Source organism: Onychomys torridus, chromosome 11 (genome assembly GCF_903995425.1).
Source record: "Onychomys torridus chromosome 11, mOncTor1.1, whole genome shotgun sequence".
In the NCBI taxonomy this organism is placed as follows: domain Eukaryota; kingdom Metazoa; phylum Chordata; class Mammalia; order Rodentia; family Cricetidae; genus Onychomys; species Onychomys torridus.
This window is the reverse complement of record NC_050453.1, coordinates 19,157,174-19,177,817: the sequence shown is the minus strand read 5'-3', so window position 1 is coordinate 19,177,817 and position 20,644 is coordinate 19,157,174. Positions and strand designations below refer to the sequence as shown.

The following is a 20,644-nucleotide window of genomic DNA, read 5'->3' as shown; positions in this document are numbered from 1 at the left end:
CCCTGTGCGTCATAAGTATTTACTTATTCTTGTTTTGTCCTTTGAGGCAGTGGTGACATTGAAGAAACTGACACTCAGAGAAGGACTTTGCATAAGGTCATACATTCAGTGACTGTCAGAACTGAGATCCAAATCTGGGGTCCCCATTGTCATGCTCATCTTTGTGCTGCTTGACTCAGTCTAGTGTCTTGAATGAGACTGCCCCCTATACGCTCAGATACAGGAACACTTGGTCCCTGGTTGTTAATGGGGGGGGGGGTTAGAGGTACACCCTTGCTACAAGTATATTCCTGGGGCTCACACTGAGAGTAAGCAACCTCTCCTCTTTCTACTTTGCTTTATCTGCTTTGTGCTTGCAGTTGAGGGTGTGAGCGCTCAGCTCTCTGGCCCAGCCACCATGCTTGCCTGCTGCAGTGTCTCCTGGCCATGAAGGACTCTGGCTGTCTGGAACCATGAGCTCAAATAAACTCTCCCTTTAGTAAGTTGCCTTGGTCATGGTGTTTTGTCATAGCAGTAATGTAGTATACTGTGTAACACACAAATGGTGATATCATGGCAGGAGCATTCTCTTTCCCTCATTTGAAAGCTGTATTTCTTTCTCTTCCTCCTGGGTCTTTATACTTTAGCAGGGGTAAGAAGTTGCAAGCATTCTGGAATGTTTTGAGTAGAGATCTTTGGATGTCATGTCTAAAACTAACAAGAAATTTCTCAAAGATCCCCAAATCTCCTCTGGATGCACGAGCTATAGTTTGTTTGGTTGTTTGGTAATTTGTAAGACTAGACCTGAAGAGCAGGACCGTGTAGATAAGAAGAAGGTATGTGTAAATGCTGGTCTCTCAGTGGAGGTTGGCAGATTGCTATTCCTTGTTTACCTATTGACATTGTTTTAGGTCCTCATGTGACCCATGATAAGTGGAAACTTGACCAGGATGAGCTTCACGGTGAATTGAATCAGTGTCTACACAGAGAAGAGTGGGGGTGTGCATTACAGTGTTCCCTGAAGTATCTGAGGGTGTGGTGCAGACACTCCAGTCACTTAGATCTGACTGCTATGTCAGAAGGTCTAGTGAGAGACAGTCTTGTGTACTGATTTATTAATGAAGGTGCTGTGAGCAGGAGTCTTCAGGGAAAACCGGGAAAACTGAGATAGAGAGTTTGCAGGGATAGGTGAGCAACACGTGACTCCTACCTGCTTTGAGTTACACACATACCCTCTCCAAACAAAGCAACAGGACACTCCATCCCAACAGTTCCTCACCACTCCCCAGCAGCCTCTAGTTACTCCTCGTTTGTGGTCAAATCCATCCTGGGACTTATCTTGAAACTGGGAACAATGTGCCAGTCCAGCCTGGCATAGTTTTAAGTGTTTGTATAGTCAAGCAAACTATGTCCTTTATGTGAACTTTTAGGGGAAACACCCATATTTATCATCTTGTGCCTATGCGTGGTTAAGTATGCATATGATTAAAATAAAATACATCATAGAAAAGGACACATGCAGTAAGCCAAGACTATATACTAAAACAGAACTCTGACCCCACCCCACACAACCAGCTCCTCCTTCAGGGCCCACAGATGGAAGTCTCCAGCAGCAACCAGGGGCTCTTGAGCAAATTCCGTGCGGAGGCTACAGCTCCCTGGAAGTGTTTGGCTTTGCTTCTGAGTGAACCCCTTTGTGACTTCGCTACTTGTGTCTCCTCCTTTATTTCTTTAAAGTAGATGCTGAGAACCTGGAACACTCAGTCCAGACAGAGCCTGGGGTGAAGGAAGGAGCTGACACCTCAGAGGAGGTGTGAGAGAGGGAGAGACAGAGAAGCCCCTGTGGGAGGACTCTCCACAGGGAGAACTCCATGGTTGCTCACAATAATAATTTAAAAATCAACTTAGGTCATTTTGAGCATGCTTCCATATTCTTAGATTTTTTTTTAAATCTTCCATGAGTGAGATTTTAACCTGTGACACAGGTAAGTTTGTACTATCAATATAAAATCAAAGTTCTAATTTTACCCACGTTTTGAAGACTATTAAGGAAAAAGGAAGTGCCTCTCTCAAATTCCTGTTTCACAAGGTGTCATTTAAATTTTATGGAAACCCCTTCAGTGTCCCTTATTCAATGCTCTTTTCCCTTTGATCATTAAAGACATCAAAAGGAAAAAAATTGAAGCCACTTGGGGCCATGGAGCACAACCATCACTAACCTTTGAGATCTTCAAGAGCCCTCAAGGACACTTCCCCAAAGTGCACATCCTAAATGACCACCAGAGTAACACAACCTGTAGATGTTTCTGTTTTTGTCTTTGAGTTTTCATGTAAACAGTGAGGATAGATTTAAAAGGTAAGTGTGGGATGCTGCCATGCATTTCTGTGATTTTTCATCAACACTTATTTCCTTCCTTTCAGAATGTAATAACTCCTATTTAAAAGTAAAGACCTACATTTCACACAAAGCGGGGTGGCTTCTCTGGGACTTAACAACCTTCTCACCCCGTTAATTTTCTCTGCTATTGTACTTAGCCCCAGATGTAAAGTTTCTGTTTATTCTTTCCATGTTTTCTGTTTCCTCCCGCCATGAAGACCCAAGCCACAAGCAGGAACTTTGTTTCCCCTTCACCTGCTATGAAGTCTAAACCTAGGAGGCTAAACCAAGGCTCATTCACTGCTGTAAGAAACAGAGAATGGCCGAGCAGTGGTGGTGTACGCCTTTACCCAGCACTTGGGAGGCAGAGCCAGGCAGATCTCTGTGAGTTTGAGGCCAGCCTGGTCTACAGAGCAAGATCCATGACAGGCACCCAAACTACACAGAGAAACTCTGTCTAAAAAAAAAAAAAAAAAAGGAAGAAAGGAAGGAACAAGAGACATGAACAATGGCTCAGCTAGGTTACTTTTTGTTCATGCAGAAATCAAGTCAGGGGCAGATGCGAAAGGAGAAGGGGGTTTCACACAGTAGGGTCACCTGAAGACAGAAGTTGAGAATAGCTTTGCCACCTTCATGACATGGCTTACAAGCACTCCAGTCAGTGGCCAAAAAGGTGTAAGCGGTGCTTATGGTAGGCCTGGAAAAGTCCACAGGCAACTGACCCAGTCTTTAACCCAGTCCCTGGGAAAGCAAGGAAAATGGGGTGTATGCCTGGGCAGTGGGGGGGGACAAGTGCCTGCTAGCTGGTGAGCAGTCAGCAGGCCACAGATACCTGCCACAGAAGCAGTAACAAGGGAAGCAAGGGAGAAGGAAGATGGGCTCTCCCTGCTCCTGTTCCTACAGAAATGGCTGTTTCCGTCTACCCATTGGTCAGCTTTCTGTTACTTTCATATGCACCCAAGATAAGCAACTTGGAAAAAGAAAAGGGTTGATTTCCCTCTCAGGAAAGCTCAGTTTTGAAGGTTTTGGTTCATGCATTATTGTTCCTGTTACTTTGAGTCTGTGGTGAGGGATCACACCCTTGTGACACAATACATTAGAACAAAGCTCTCACCTCATGGAAAAGAGAGAAGGAAAGGAAAGGCCTAGATTCACTATCCATTCCAATGACCAGACCTCTACTAAGGCCCTGCCTCTTAAAAGTCCTACAACCTTCCAACAATGCTATACTGGAGATCAAGCTGTCAACAGGTGGCTTTGAGGGGACTCTTAGAATCCAAATTTGAGCACCAGTTGGCTGGGACACTACCCTACTACTGTAGGCATACATTTATGTGTTCTCTGTGTCCTCCTATGTATAGCAAACTCCATAAAATTCAGAGCCTTTCTTTAAACTCCAGATCTCAAAAATAAGGCCATGCTTGCACTAAATACTAAACACAATTTTGAAGGGAAAAAAAGCAAAGCAAAAATCATTATGTTGCATAGGTATTAAGAGAAACAGAGGCAGAGATATGGGAAGCCTCAGGTAGCCCTAAATTCTACATCGACCAGAGTTCAGTTCGGGAGACTGATGTCATTGTACATTCTACACAGCTACTGGGGCCAGCACTCTGTGATATTTTCCCTCCTAAATTCCAATTCTTTAAATACTTTTGTGAATAATGCGTAGAAATGTAAAATGTTTCAAACAAGGTCTTCATAGGTCTTCTGTCCTTGACATTAACAAGCAAATCCCAGGATGCAGTTCAATCTGTGATTGACTAGACAAGCTCCGGTTACATAAAGTAACTTGTTGAGAAGTTTTAAAAGCAGAATTTATGATTCATTCTGTTTTAGGCAGTGGTATGGTTTTAAGTCATTCTAGGGAACAAGTGATGGTTTTCCTAGCAGTTAGAAACTTGATAGCAGGCTGCTAGTGGGGCATGTCTTAACTGAGACCAGTCAACTATGCTGTCCTGAGTGGGTAAGTTGGAATGATATCTTTACACACCAAGGGTAGACTACACCCTTCCTGAGCACTATTCCTCAATCATCATGCTTAGTGTGCAATGCTTAGAGACTGAGCATTCATTAAACAAGGCTGACTGCATTCTAAGCCTAGTCAAGCAAAAGCTATTACATCTGGGCCATCAGAACCAAAGGAAGAACAAAGCTGGACAAGAGACCCATGTGCTTCAAGGTGGTCCAGCTTCAGAGTCAAAGATTTGGGCTACGAAGCATCTGAGGTTAAATTCTGCTGGACCCATCTGTGTTTCCCTTTCTTGACTCCTAGGCCCCTCTCTCTGCTCAGATTAAACACAACCCACAAATTAACATAGAATTATGTCTCTACAAAAATGTTCATCTCTTTCTCTCCCTGCCCCTTCCTGTGGCTCTGTCCACAGTCTATTTCAAATGCTTTCTTATTAGCTTGTGACGGTCTCTTGCAGCCCATCCTGGCTTTACTCTCCTCCTCTTGCCTCTACCTCTCAAGTACTGAGTTGACAAGCATGTGCCAGTACACTTGGTTTAACACTTTTAAATCCTCTTGATGCGGAGTCAGTAGTTATTAGATCTGACTGGCAACTGCTGAGATTTGGATGTTCAAAGACACAGTCTTATTATTAAAAAAACAAAACAAAACAAAACAAAAAATGAATTAGAGGAAAATTCAGAAAAAACATTTATTGCATTAAAATGATGATGGAGAATAAATTGCATTTATTAAATGGAAAGACAGATGAAAAATAAATGCAGAAAAAATCCAGGGCTAATCAATATGCATAACATTCAACTTTCAACATGAAATATCTGTATAAACATTCAGCTGTGGTCATCAAGATTATGAGAGAGGCCATGGTACCTACCCATGGACACTTAGAATCTGTTAAGGAGATAGACAATTGAATAATAGTGTCGCTAAGAGCACAAATTAAAAGTGGTAATGACATAGGCAAAATGCAGGATACAGTTTAGCAAAACTGGAAACTTTACTAACAGTCATTACCAAATATGTGTGCATGTGTGTGTGTTGTATATGTGTAAGTGTGGATGTGTAAGAATAAAGCCTGGAAGCCAGCACTTGCTAGTGCTGATTGATCCCACTCTTCTTTTCAGCATGTTATTAACATTCTATAATTACCATGGGCATTTTTAGAAATTTGAAAAAAATATTTATTTACTAAAGATTTATTTATTTATTTATTTCGTTATTTAGTTATTTATTTATTGTGACTCTCTCTCTCTCTCTCTCTCTCTCTCTCTCTCTCTCTCTCTGTGTGTGTGTGTGTGTGTGTGTGTAGGCAGGATCCCTTGGAGATGGAGTTACAGGCAGTTTGTGAGCCACCTGACTGCATGGGGTTCTGGGAACAGAACTTGGGTCTTCTGGAAGAGCAGCAAACAATTTTAACCACTGAACAATCTATCCAGCTCAGGAAAAAAATGTTATATATATATAAATAAAATACATAAAGTTATATATATTATACATAAAATTATATACATATATAATTAACTTGGCTTGCTAAGCTTCTCAGCTTCTCTTGATTCATTATTCTGTATTAGGCTATCTTTACATTTGGAATTACAAGCTTTATCCCCTTCCCTTAAAATAAAACAAAAATTTGTATTTCTTGGCTTTTGAGTACATATTACTTTGGCACATTTAAAAGCATTAGTAAATGAGGAATGATAGTCCACTCCTATAATTCCAACAGTGGGGAAAGCTGATGCAGGATCCCAGGTTCCAGAATAGCCTGTGTTCCATACCAAGACCCTAACTAAAGAAACAAAAAATAAACAAAACAATAACAACAATGAAAGGTAAGAGTAATAGTAAGCTTTGAGAGAAAAGTCCTCAGAGGTCCAAGGTGGCTGACACTGGAATGTGGCAACTTTGTATAACCGAGCCTCTGCCAAGGCAAATGCATCCGTTATATCTCAATATGACAGTCCTCAAAAGGCTATTGAATTATTTCTGAGTTCTTCTAAAGAAATGAAGAAATTAACTTGTGACATACTTTAGTCCTTGCGCTTTATAATTTATTTCTTCTATTTAAAAGTCTGTGATACTTTTACAAGCTCAGCCCTGAGCTTCATTCTAAGGCAAGAGGGAAAGGCCTTTCTGCTGACCACTTAGCGACTCTTTGATGGCCTCAGAACCCATAGCCTGCGGCCCAAGAGTGGCTTGGCCTCCGTCTTCAGGGAATACATGGGGTGTTCTGACTCAGCCAATTCTAGGGCACCCCAAGGGCTTCCTCGAAGCAACACAATCCCTGCAAAAAATGTTTGTATGATTTTTTGCTTTGTAGAAGATTTATAATCATGCTCATAAGAAGAATCATTTAAAAGAGAGAACAGCTGGGCACTGGTGGTGTGTGCCTTTAATCCCAGCACTCAGGAGGCAGAGCCAGGCGGATCTTAGTCAGTTAGAGGCCAGCCTGGTCTACAGAGCGAGATCTAGGACAGGCACCAAAACTATACAGAGAAACCGTGTCTCAGAAAAATAAAATAAAATAGAGAACAATAAGACAATTCTAAAATATCCCCCAATTTTATCACTGTTAGCAGTGTGGAAAGCTCACTCCCCATCTCTATTCCACTGATGGAATTTTAAGCAATGAGACCATTAACTGACTTTTTAAAGTAAAAGCAAAAAGGGACATATAAAGCTCAAAAAAAAAAAATAGACCTGACACCATGCACAAAACTTAAGTCCAAGTGGACCAAAGACCTCAACATAAATCCAGTTACTCTGAATCTGATAGAAGAGAAAGCAGGAAGTAGTCTTGAATGCATTGGCACCAGAGATCACTTTCTAAATATAACACCAGTAGCACAGACACTGAGAGAAACAATCAATCAGTGGGACCTGTTGAAACTGTTAAGCTTTTGTAGAGCAAAGGACACGGTCAACAAGACAAAGCAACAGCCTACAGAATGGGAAAAGGTCTTCACCAACCCCACATCTGACAGAGGGCTGATATCCAGAATATATAAAGAACTCAAGAAATTAGACATCAAAATGCCCAACAGTCCAATTAAGAAATGGGCTATAGACCTAAACAGAGAATTCTCCACAGAGGAAGTTCAAATGGCTGGGAGACATTTAAGGAATTGCTCAACATCCCTAATTATCTGGGAAATGCAAATCAAAATGACTCTGAGATACCACCTTACACCTGTCAGAATGGCTAAGATCAAAAACACAGAAGACAGCTTATGCTGGAGAGGATGTGGAGCAAGGGGAACTTTCTTCCACTGCTGGTGGGAATGCAAGTTTGTGCAGCCACTTTGGAAATCAATATGGCACTTCCTTAGAAAATGGGAATCCATCTCCCCCAAGACCCAGCTATACCACTCTTGGGCATATACCCAAGGAATGCTCAATCATACCACAAGGGCATTTGCTCAGCTATGTTCATATCAGCATTGTTTGTAATAGCCAGAACCTGGAAACAACCTAGATGCCCTTCAACTGAGGAATGGATAAAGAAAATATGGTACATATACACAATGGAGTACTACTCAGCAGAGAAAAACAATGACATTATGAAGTTTGCAGGCAAATGGATGGATCTAGAAAAAAATCATCCTGACTGAGGTAACCTGGACTCAGAAGGACAAACATGGTGTGTACTCACTCATAGTAGGATACTAGATGTAAAACAAAGATGACTAGACTGCTACACAACTCCAGGGAGGCTACCTAGAAAACAGGATACTAGAAAAGACACAGGGATTGCCCAATGACAGAGAAATGGATGAGATCTACATGAACAACCTGGATGACAGTGGGAATAATGAAGGGCAAGATTTGAGGGAAAGAAAGCTTAGGGGAGCAGGAGATCCCAGCTGGATCAAGAACAGAAAGGGAGAACAAGGAATAACAGACCATGATAAATGATGATCACATGAGAACAGGAATAGGCAGAGTGCTGGAGAGGTCCCCAGAAATCCACAATGATACATCCTCTGTAGACTGCTGGCAATGGTCAAGAGAAAGCCTGATCTGACCTAGTCTGGTGATCAGTTGGCCAAACACCATAATGGTCATGCTGGAACTCTCATCCAATAACTGATGGAAGTGGATGCAGAGATCCTTGGACAGGCCCCAGGTGGAGCTCCAGGAGTCCAATTGTCGAGAAAGAGGAGGGACTGTAAGAGTGTGAATTATGGAGACCAAGATTGGAAAAGCACAGGGACAAATAGCCAAATGAATGGAAGCACATGAATTATGAACCAAAGGCTGTGGAGCCCCCAGCTGGATCAGGCCCTCTGGATAAGTGAGATAATTGAATAGCTTGAACTGTTTGGGAGGCACCCAGGCCGTGGGACCGGGACCTATCCTTAGTGCATAAGCTGGCTGATTGGAACCTTGGGCTTACACAGGGACACTTTGCTCAGCCTGGAAGGAGGGGACTGGACCTGCCTGTACTGAATCCACCAGGATTAAATTAATCCCCAGGGGAGTCTTGGCCCTGGAGGAGATGGGAATGGAGGGGAGGGGCTGGGGGGAAGGTGGAGGCAGGAACGGGATTGGGGAGGACAGGGGAACCCATGGCTGATGTGTAAAATTAAAACACAAATATAATAAATAACAAAATAACAAAATAAATGCATAAATAAATAAATGAAAAAAAAATAGACCTGAACTTGAGGGTTGTAAACAAGACTGTGGGAGGCTGCACCCTGGCTTCCAGAAGCCCACGACTGTGTATTCTTTGAGCTGCATGCTCATTTTGCAAACATGTGCATTGTACATTTATGATTTATGAATGTTCTCCAGTTTTTATGTTAGCTTAACAGATCATTAACATGCCAAACAAATTAAGAAGATGGGCAGGGAGAAGAAATGTATACAGTCCAAAATTCAGCAAAATCAATTTTTGTGTAGTATTTAATTTTCTGTACCTTAAAAAAAAACCAATTCATTATTAGTTAATGCATTTGCACACCAATTTAAATAGGCAATTCTTCCCAAGTGTTAGATTGGATAAATGAGTATTGGTTTTTCTTCACTGGTATTATAGTTAAATTATAAGTTTTCCAAAGAATCTCCATGATCAATGAACAAAGCTGGGGAAGTCTTACATCTAGCAATAGGGTGTAAACTGGGAAGACTATTCATCTACTGTAGTACTTAATCAAGGTGATATCCAAGGAACACTAGCAGAAGCCTGTGGTGCTGATCAATGAAGAATATTCAAACAAGAAGACGGAAAGGGAAGGAGAGGGTCTACAAGGACAGCCAAGGAAGACTCCATGTTGCCGTTGTGTTCACATTTAGGGAAAGGCATTTCAGCTGCAGTCAGGGATACAGACATCAACAAAGGTTCCCAGCATTCTGTTAAAGACTTCATTTGTCTCAAGTCTATTTAAACTCTCGCTATCACCTAACTAATGTCTTGGTTCTATGTCTTATGTCTGCCACTCAACATTAGGCAAAAGAGTCATAGTCATCAACTAGGTCAATGGCATTTTCTCCAATATCTCCATGGTGTTCTTTTGTCTCTCCACCTGATGGGACCAGTGCAGCATCCATGGTGGAGCGTCAGTGTCCATGAAGCTGCTCCATCAGATGAAAATATGAATCAAGTCCCAATTTGTTTATTTTCAGCTTCATAAGTAGGCCCTTATCAAAATACTACAAAAAATAAATAAGAGAAACACTTGCTCTCATTATATGGTTGGCATGTGTTTTATAACTTTTTAAATACTCTTGGCATGATCTTTAAGAAGAAACTCAGGGCCAAACAACACATTCAGTTCCTCTTTCCCAACAGTCAGTAGCTTGTCTGTGTTCTTGAGACCGTGAACACCTTTATCATATGTGCTTTGGTTTTGTGGTTGGGGACAAGGAGGTCTTCTATACAGATTCATTATCATCATGTGGTTACAAGTTACTAAGAAAACAACATTGCAGTTACCACTAATTTCTAGCTGTATTCAATTTGTCCTCTACACATCAGCCCCTAAACCTACAACCTGTAGACATGTGAACAACATTCTGTATTCCTCTGTATCTACAGTCTGTTTTTGGAAACACAATCAAAAGGCCATTTCATACTTTGAGCCTACAGGGTCCTTGCAGAACACACTACACTGTTGAAGCAAATATCAAATCACTTCAAGACACTTTAGTAGACTTTGGGTAATAAGCTATAGGACTGACTTCCTATTGTGTGTATGTGTGTACATGAATGCCCTCGATGACAGAAAGCAGAGAAACATATGTGTGTGAAAATATTTCATACATAACTGTATGATATGCACTCTATTGCCTGTTATCTATGGTCCAACATACAGAATAATATATATCATGTATAGATATATCTATATATGATGTGATATAGTATATGATACATAGAAATATACTCTCACTCTCATATTTTCCTTTCTTTATTTCTATCTTTAATTTGTTAATCAACCAATCTGAATAGGTTTTTTTTTCCCATCAATCATCTTACACTGAATCCTGATCTGCAGTATGGTAATAACATAAGGTGAGCATTTGGGAGGCAATGAGACCCGAGATAAGTACCTTTATAAAGAATCCCAAAGAACAAGCTAGCCTCTTCCACCCTGTGAGGACACAGCCAGAATACATTATCTATGAAGTATCACCAGACACTAAAGGTACAGGAGATGTGAGTTTGGACTTGAGGTCCCTGGAAGGGTAAGAAATGAATTTGTATTGTTTGTAAGGGCCCAGTGGAAGGCATTTTGTTGTAACAACCTGAAGAGACTAAAGCAGGAAACCTGGCCAGTGATGCAGGAACCTTCGCCAGTGGCACATGAATCACAAGGGGCCCTTCCTTCACTTTCCTTGGGCTACTTGCTCTGCATGCAGATCATTGCTTCTTTTCACACTCCACTTCTGATCAGTGACCAGTGGGGGCAAGTATGTTCTTTGCATCATAGCCTGCTTTGGTTTCCTTTCTTGTCTCCCATCAACTCCAATCAGATGACAGTTTGGATAGATTGGATGCAGTTTGTGTTGGATTCTCAGGGCAGCATGTGAGGAGGAAATGAGACCCGGAGCCAAGTCTTTTGGTCTCTGAGAGCCTTAAGGGACCAAGGCAGTTCTTGTAGGACCCTTGACACAGACCTCAATAGAACAGTTTACTGTAAAAGCTGAGGCTGACACTAAGACCTCAACCTTCCTGCCTCTCACTCTCACACTCACTTCTGTCACTATCGTGTTGTTCATCATGAAATCTGTCCCAGACCTGAGCTGATGCCAACTCCGGGTCATTGGACCCCCAGATTGGGGGCTAAATAAACACCCTTTCTTTACAAAGTTAGCTTGTTTTTAGCTATTTTATTCTATGAACCAAACCAGAAAAAGGGCAGCACACAAATGGCAGGGAAACCTGGGCAAGTGACATTGGGGACAGAGGAGAAATGTCAAAAAGGAGCTCAGTTTGGAGGCTGGATCACAAGAGGTTTGGTAATCTACTGCCAAGGGCTTGTCTAGGTCTGGCTCTTCTCTTATAGGCTTGCAAGACGGTGTGTGTGATGAATAGGGGCTCTATATGGGGAGATGGTTCAGTTCGTAAAGTGACAACCTGTGCAAGCATGCAGACCCATGGAAATGCCAAGTTTGTGCATTTGAACCTTCTAATGCTGAGGCAGGAGAAGCCAAGTGGAGCTCACTGGCCAGCCAGTCGATCCAATCAGTGAACACTAAGTTTAGTAAGAGACCCTGTTTCCACAACAACAAAAAGGCAGAGAGAGCTTAATGGAGACAATTGATGCCAACCTCTGGCCTCTTCACACATGCACACACATGTGTGCAAGTCCACATAAACACATGCACACACAATGTAAAAAATCAAAGAATAGCTAGCGGTGTGTCCAGCTAGCACTTTAGCATGCCTTCCATTGATGCGAGTATAAATAATTCTTAAATAGATATTTAAAGACAAGGCTAAAGTTTAGCAAGTTCATGTTTATCAACTACTGTTTGACAGCACCCATGATTTTCCTTTACTTTGAAATAACTTTAAATTGCTTGCAACAATTTAATCATCCACATGTCCTTTACATTTCTAAATAAAACAAATTTTAAAAAGGAATCAGAGGCCAGAGTCCTGGAAGGACTGATTTTTGCTATAACATGCAGCAAGCCCCAACAAGCTCCCTGTTGTAAGGAGGTCAAGGAGAGCCTTCTAAGCAGCGTCTTCTCTCTGGGAAGTAGGAAATCTGGGCAGGTTTGTGTAATGAGAAGCCTGATTGGCTTCTTCCCTTATGAAAAGGACTTCATGATGAACTAATTTTCCCTTCCAATCACAGAATGCCTCACCTCCAACTCACAGTTTTCAGTTGAGAACTGGGATTACTGCTTAGGATGTCATCCCTGTAAAGGAAAAGCCCATTTAGACTGGCTATAACTAGGGAGTTCTTTCCAAACTTCTCAACAGCAATTAATCGACGTGCCCAGAGGATGGCTAGACACAATCCTCTTGAAGCTAGAATCCACATTACACCTTCTTCCTAATTCCTAAGGTTAAGTCCGCTGTCATTAGGGATCTGCATTCCTTCATTCAGCAAGTTTCCCACTGCATTTCATCAGTCTCGGCCCGACTGCCTCCTCATCTTCTGTCTGAACTGTACTAGACTGACCTTGTGTTTATGTCTGTGTCTGTGCCCAGTGTGTTGGCAGAGTACTCCCTACATTCATCCTGGTCCTTGGTAATCCCCAAAGGAACATTCTCAGGGGAAAGAAACAAAATCACTGTGCTTGAGTTCAAGCAGAACACACCAAGCACTATGAGTGCTTTCTTCTTCATCTTCAGGTTGGGAATGCTGATGATGGGTTTTTGTCTTTGTTTTGTTTTGTTTTCCTACCCTGATGGCTGGGGAGAAATGGATGAGACTTGTTGTTTTCAACAGGTCAAAAGAAGCTGCTAAAATGTTTACAAGGATGAATGGCAGCAGATGTCCACAAGAGACTGGGAACCTTGACCTTGCCATTGCAGATTCATTTCTTGGATCTGCCTACTTAGGAGTGACTTCGGGACCCATCACGGGGACAGCAAGGGAAGTGAGATATCTCTGGAAGTCTGTTTCCTCTTTTCTGAATAGTTGGAAAGACAGACATGCATCTAAAAATCCCCACACTCCATCAACTGTCTCTTCATTCATCTGGATTATAAACAGAATAATTATTTCCCACTCATCAGCTGTGCAGTTAGATAAGTATATTTCAGGCCTCCCTTCTATGCAATTATAGTTTTTGTTTTCTTTTTAATGTTATATAATCTTGCTATTATCAACAGCCTTCACCCTTTAATTCTTTAAAGAAAACACTTAAATGCTTCACTGTTAATACTGATTCTTCTTCCATTTTGTCGTCCCCCCCCCCCCCCCCCGCCGCCATGTCAAGGATGACTAGGAAAGCAGTTGGAAAAGCGGCAAAGAGAGCAGGGACCACGAAATAGCCCCTTGCCATGTCCTCTGCGAATCCTAAGCCTCTGTGTTTATGGTAAGGTGCACTTGGCTCTGACAATGTGTGGAGTGAATTGAACTAACTTCTCCCAAGTCCCACCGAGCTTCCCTTGGCCTGGAGGCTCCTGTTGCTGTCACCTGAATACAACAGTTGAAAAAACAAAGACGCTTAGAAGTTGTCTCCAGCACTGTGGAGTGTCTGCAGGAGAGTACGAGGCTCACAGAACACTGACAACTCAGGAGGCAGAAAAGAAAGCTGGCTCCGTACAAAGGGTCTGTGCCCCCACGAAAACACCGAGATGACAACCCACCAGTTCTTGGAAGAGTCACATGGAAATTAAAGCTATTTTCAGAGGGAAAAGTGTACTCGGTCACAGTATTAGGCAGGGCTGAAATTCCAGGTCACATGGAAGTTTCCCTCTCTGACAGAGGCCAGCAAGTGCTCCTTATTAATTATTATTAATTACAAGGCACAGTTACCCATTACCCCTGGCAGGAAAGGTGTCATTTAAGAAAAAATATCAAGCTCTAGTGTGAAGGGCATCCTTCCCCCTCTGGTGATGCCTGACCATGTCCCAGAGCTCAAGTGACTGTTCACTGTCCGTAGCCATGGCCACCAACAGCCCATAATCATCCGACCCCAGGTTACAAAGGAGGTCTGCAGAAAACTCCCAAGAGCCTTACCATTGCGATGAGATGCCTTTCTGAGTCTAGCTGCCCCAGCTGGTGCTGATCTGCTGCTTCCCACGGCCACTGGAGCCTTCCGAGACAGGGCAGGTCTCATGTGGTGCAAATGTTTCGCCACCGGTTATATCTCAGTCCCTCAATTGCTGGCCTGGATGCTCTGGCAATCAGCCAGCCGAAGCTCGAAGGGAGAGGGTTGCAGTGTGCGCTCTCAGCATTTCCCGTGGAAGAGGTCTGAGAACCACAGGCCCCTCGTTCAGCATTTTAGCGAACACGGAGGGCTGCCGTGCTCAGTCACATTTCTTTGGCTTTTCCTCTTCAATCGAGAACAGCCGTGCAGCTTCCTGGAGTGGAATTGCAGCACCGGCTCACACTGACCGGGAAGACGGGAGATGCAGGGACTCGAGGTGTATGTAGATGGCCACACGCCACCAACCTGAGCAAAAACAACTGCTTCCCAATCAGAGAAAAGGAGAACCCTGCCTAGACGAGGAACTGGGCTGCTGAGCGATCTGTGGTTACAGCGTCTGGGAGTTACGGAAAAAAAGCAGACTAATTCATTCCATGAGGCTGTCAGATCTGGACAGGTGGGAAGAAAAGTTCTCCACAGAGACTGCATATCTTCCAAAATAAACTTGAACTTTGCTTCCTAAAATGCATTCATCTAGCCTGTGCTTTGGTATCATAGTAAGCTAATGGGCATTTTTCCTTTTCCGATGTCGACTGTATTCTGTTGCTTGCGTGTATCTTCTCAGAGGGTTGAATCACTACACTAGTACTATATAGTGACAACACCCTGTCCAAAGTTCAGCTCCCCAGCAGCACTACACATAAGTGAAAGCTCTACTGATGGTGAGATCATCATTGCCTGCCTTCTGCTCCCCTCTTGTAAGTTCTATCAGGGCAGCTAACCACATCATCACTCCCAGCACAGAATGCATGTCACTGTTTACTAGAGGAGCATTCTAGCTGACACTGAGTTCCTTTCACAATTGCCCTTCCTCTCATCAAAGAGGTAATATTGGGGGTCTGGGGCGATGGCTCAGTGAGCAAGGATAAGCAACCTGAGTTTGCTTACGTAGCACCTGAGTTCAAATCCAGCACCCATAGAAACAGCCAGACACAGTACATGTGCCTGTAATCCCAGAACTGAGAAGCAGAGGCTGGTAGATCCATCCCTGAGACAGGCTGGTCAGCCAGTCTAGTCAAGAAGGTGAACTCTTAGGCTCAGTGAGAGACTGTGCTTCAAAAAACTAGGGTGAAGAAATGGCTGAGGAAGATATTCCTATGTCGAAATCTACTTACGTAGGTGAGCCCACCTCCACCCACACAGACACCACACCCCTCCCACACAGGTGCACAGAGGAAAACAGACACACACTTCTAGTTAGATCTAGAAGACCAGGGGTAGGTTCCAGCACAGGTAAGCTATTGTCTCCAAAAGGACTAAGCCAAGGACCAAAATTCATGCCAGTGGCCCAGGAATCTGAGCTTGTAGAAGAGCCTGTGGCATTTATCAGCCTGGATGGCATCTCAAAGTAGCTGTCTCAACACTCTGGAGCATCCACTCACATTTCTGCTCCTCGTGGGCAGCTGTCCTTCTGAACAGAGAAGCTGGTGGGGAGGGCAAATAGGGTACCTGGACAAGATGTAGCTTGGTGCTTCTATTCTAGACACATCCTGGGTACTTAGAACACCTGCCAAGTGTCACTCTGAAGTTCTGGAAAGTCTGATACTTGTTCCCTAGCTGGGATGACCCACATTGCCTACTTTGGGCTATTACTTGATCCCCTCCTTGTAGACACATGGGTGCACAGCCTCAACTCTTCCTTATCTGTTCTTTTCCACAAACCTTTGTCCCTGCAAACAGTGGAAGTCCCCAACACACCATTAGGGAGACACTGTCTTTTCTTCTATTGGCTATTCAAAGGGGATCAATAATTTTTCCATCTTCCAGAAGATGTCTCTGATGGCTTCAACCATGACAAACTCATCTGCCATCATGACAGGCACACGTATACCAATCATGCATTTAATCACACGTTGTTTTTGTTGTGCTGGAGGGCCTCCAGTACTCAGCAAGCATTCTATCCTGCTTAAAAATTCTCTGTTTAAAATTCTCAAGTTTAAACCTTACTGGTAACTAATACAACACCAAGATTATTCTACTCTGTGCTGTTTAATATCCTACACAAAGACATGGGATGCTTCTTCTCTTATCACACCCCACAGGGACCTTATATTTAGTTGCAAAGGACAATCACAGCACCCTTGAAACACTGTCTTCAGCCTTGCTACCTGGATATGCACACAATGTGCTCTCAATTGTCCCCTTAGACATCCTTGCTCAGTCTCCACTGTCTCTGCAATTCCCTTCCTCCTCCCCAGGGACCAAATGCCAGGCTGCAGGCAGAAAGTGCATTAAACCTCACTATGTACTTGCTGTCTCTATGGCTTTGTCAGAGTCCCACACAAACACAAGTAGATTTAGGATCAGTGGTCTGTCTGCATGACGGAGAAATGTTCATACAGTGTACTGGCGTTTTTTTTTTTCTAAGAAAGAGGCTTATTTTTTTTTTTCAATAAGAGATGATGGGAAAAGATTTCCACATAATCATTTGCCTTTTGGGAGAAATAGAATTCTACTGATTAAAAAAAAAAAAAAAAGATGAACACTTGCGTTCTTTGAAATTGTTGAACTTCACCTGATTTGGTTAGAACACACTGAGTCACTGAATCACATTGCACTGTCTGAGCTCCAGATATCAACAGTAAGAAAAATTTAAAGTTTTGCAGAGAGAAGTATAAAAAATGGTGGAATTTTCTATAAATCAGAAGTTTGTATATTTTCATTAAAGCAAATGTGGATAGCCAATAGGCCGGTGTTTTCCTTGCAGTCCTGGAACCACATCCTTCCACAAATCTTACCAGAGGGAACATCCACTTGGCATGATGAAATGCCTCAGATCAACGGAGGAGGTAAGCAGAGGCTGTAGTCTGATTCTTGCCTTCCTCCTCAACACTCACAGCTGAAGCCAGGTCCTCCATTTTGATGGTATTCAGAGGAGGAAGTGGGTCTTTGGGAAGTGGCATGTGTCCTTATAAAAGAGACAAGGGAGTCTGCTTGTCCCTCTTGCCATGAGCGTATCCACTTCTTAGATGGGGAGAAGGGGCCATCTCAGAAGTAGAGACCAAGGCTTCCCTCTCTAGAAGCCTAAGCTGCGAGGGTCTTCCTTCATCTCAGACTTCTCAGCTTACAACACTGTGAGCCACAAACTCCCATAGCTTGTAAGTCATCTAACCGATGGCATCTGACATCTGAACAAAGATAGAACGCATATTAGTAGCACCTTTTTCATTCAGTACTTTCTTATAGTCAAGTTTTATCTTTTTAACGAAATCTTTATTGCACCTTTAAAGGGTATTTAAAATGTGTTTGAGAAGCCTAACAAGAAAATTATTACAGCTCTCTATGGAGTACTCATCATTCACCAGTTCTATAGTTTAGAGCATTGGTTGGTCTTCCATTGATGGAAAATTTACTAAATGTTCTAACATGCAGTCACAAGATCGGAGCCTTATAACAGTTGTGGTGACACCCACTCAATTGAGGGCTCTCCTGCAGGCAGGATCGTAGAGGAAGTCAAGAAGGGAAGACTTTCAGTTACTCTCAAGTAGCACCCTAACATTCATTTGCTCTGCTCCCCAGAGGACAGCAAGAGTCTAGCCTGTTTCTGTCCCTGCTTTGCTTGTGTCAAGTTTTGATCCCCAATCCCAGGCTCCTGACTTGTCTCCATGCTGTTCTGTGGCATTTGATAAGTTCAGACTCATGCATTTCCTCCCAGCCCCATCAATGCAAACACCCCAAGCTGTCATGCTGGAGAGCCTCCATTGACCAGTGACTATAGAGTCTATCACACAGGCAGGATGGTGCCCTCAAATGGAATCTCAAGTCACCTGTGTCTAAGAATCATAGAGCATGGAGGGGCACCCTTCAGTTCTTAGTACTGTTTCAAAGGTTTCTCTTTCGATGGACCTAACAGTTGTTGGCAGAGGCAAAACAGATCAGAGATGGGAGGAAGAGGAGGAGGAGGAAGAGGAAAAGGAGGAGAAGGAGGAGGAGAAGGAGAAGTCACTTCCTAAAACCAACCCCAAGGTTGCCAGGCATCCCCATGTACAAAAAGAGTGGCATCGAGGAAACACATTTTAGCAAAATTAGTTACATTGACATTAATTATTGTATCGTTTCTGATAGACAAATTAAACAAGATCATTTCTAACCAGACCACAATAGGAAAGAAGTTAATGAGGCAACGTAAACTGTTGCATGGCCATGGCAAGGCAGCTGCAGTCATGTTTCACAGTGCTTTGGGGGACTGAGTCCTCCAGAAAACACAGAATCTATGTTCAGGGGAAAATGTGGTGAATTGCACATAGATGGTCTCTGCAAACCACCCCAATTCCAGTGGTCACTTTCCAGTTCCACCCAGAACCAATTTGTCTCCTTCAAGTCAGATATGCTGTGTACCTGGCCCCTTCTACCACAAGAGAGAGCTGTAATGTGTGAGGGTAGCGTGCCAGTAACAGGATGGTTTTTACTACCAGTGGCAATCCTGGCATGCATGCCTACAACCAAATATACACACTTCAGAGCTAGTTGTGACATCACATGCTTGTATGCACTCCAGAGGTAGGGTAGGAAGATCAAGAGTTCAACACCAGCCTTGGCTACATAGTGAGTTTGAAGCTAGCCTGGGATCCACAAGGCCTTAGAGCAGACACAACAAAACATAAAGTTTCAGCAGCTGTCCTCCAACTGATGTGTGCACAGAGTGTGACTACTGCTTTTATCTCTCTTCTATCTACTCTAATACCAGAGTGCATAAATCACTTGAAAGGTTTTATTGAAATGATAATCTAGATACACTTTATGCTTGATTTTTGAAACTAATGACTGCAGTCAGACAGAACTCATTGGACTGATTGTTTTTACATGGATTAAAAGCAGTCTGTAATTTATCTTGCACTCTCTAATTCTTTAGGCATAATTGATTAATCCCAGCACAGAAAGTCTTCCAGGACACACTTCCAGGACATTCAGTAATGGTGAGTAAGCAGTTTAATGAAGTGAACTCTGCTTATTAACCTTTGGCCAAAGTCACATTGGTACCTGTCCCTTGTTCCAGCTCGTCAGCACATTGAGAGTGGCAAACAAGTTGGCTTCTAATTTGCCCCTGAAGAATTCAACACAAGTCCATTTAGAAAAAAAAAAAAAAAAGATTATCCTTCAACTTGTCGGCAAGGAAGTGGGTGCTTACACAGAATCCCAAAAGGTATCAGTCAGATCATAGTGCTTGTCCCCATGGAGAACTTGGTCCTCAAATCATCTATGAGCTCATCTCCTGTGGCAGTTTTGCGTAGGTTTGTGTTGTATCTTCATATCAATGCCACTACATTCACGAGAAAGAAAAATCACACAGTAGGAACCACAGGGGATGCTGAAGATGGCATCTGAGCTCCAGCTTAGTTCAGTTCACTGTTTCCAGGCAGCACACAGACAGGGACAGGTACCTGTGTGAGGTCAGAGGCTAGAGGTCCCCACACCACCATGTTCCAAGGTAGAAAGAACTCTAGGAATCTAGGAATTCTGAATTTGTACCTGGCCTTCCAGGCTTTTCTGAAGGAATGCTTCATAAGCAAGAGATGGGGCTGGACATATTTTATTTAAGACTGTCAACTCAATTAATAAATTGCATGTATTTAGTCATGAAATTTTGTCATAGTGTTGGGGTGGACTTGCTTTAAGACTTTCTCCTTATTCACTGTTTCATCAAAGGTATTCCTTATTTGGTTCAACAAGTCAGTAACTCCTGGCTGTGTTTCTTCAGTGGTGAGGGACCTGCAGGTAAGGCTTGATAGCTCATGGCTGCATGTGGCCATCTAAATTTAAGTTTAATTAATTGTGATTAAATAAAATTTTAAACTCAGTCCCTTAAGTCACGTGGGCTGAATCTCAAGAACTTAGTTTTCCCCCAGCATGGTGGTGGCACTGGAGAGCACACTTTCAGAACTCCAACATCACTTCGGGATGTTCTGTTGGACACAACTGTTCTGCAGGACTTTAAAAATGTATAAAATCTGGGAAGATGGAAACATCTTCACAGCACATGC

General features: G+C 42.9%; 1 protein-coding gene across 2 annotated transcripts in view; it reads right to left on the bottom strand.

Annotated features, from left to right (window-relative positions):
- Positions 1-20,644, bottom strand: part of Pld5 (phospholipase D family member 5) — a 322,478-nt gene that overhangs the window by 248,529 nt on the left and 53,305 nt on the right. The window contains exon 1 of one of the 2 annotated variants that reach the window (XM_036202791.1): positions 14,474-14,918. The exons of the other annotated variant lie outside the window; for it this stretch is intronic. Coding sequence (XP_036058684.1) covers positions 14,474-14,476 — 3 coding nt within the window. The 5' untranslated portion in view covers positions 14,477-14,918. Of the gene's footprint in view, positions 1-14,473; positions 14,919-20,644 lie in introns of those variants that run through there. 2 annotated transcript variants of the gene reach the window in all.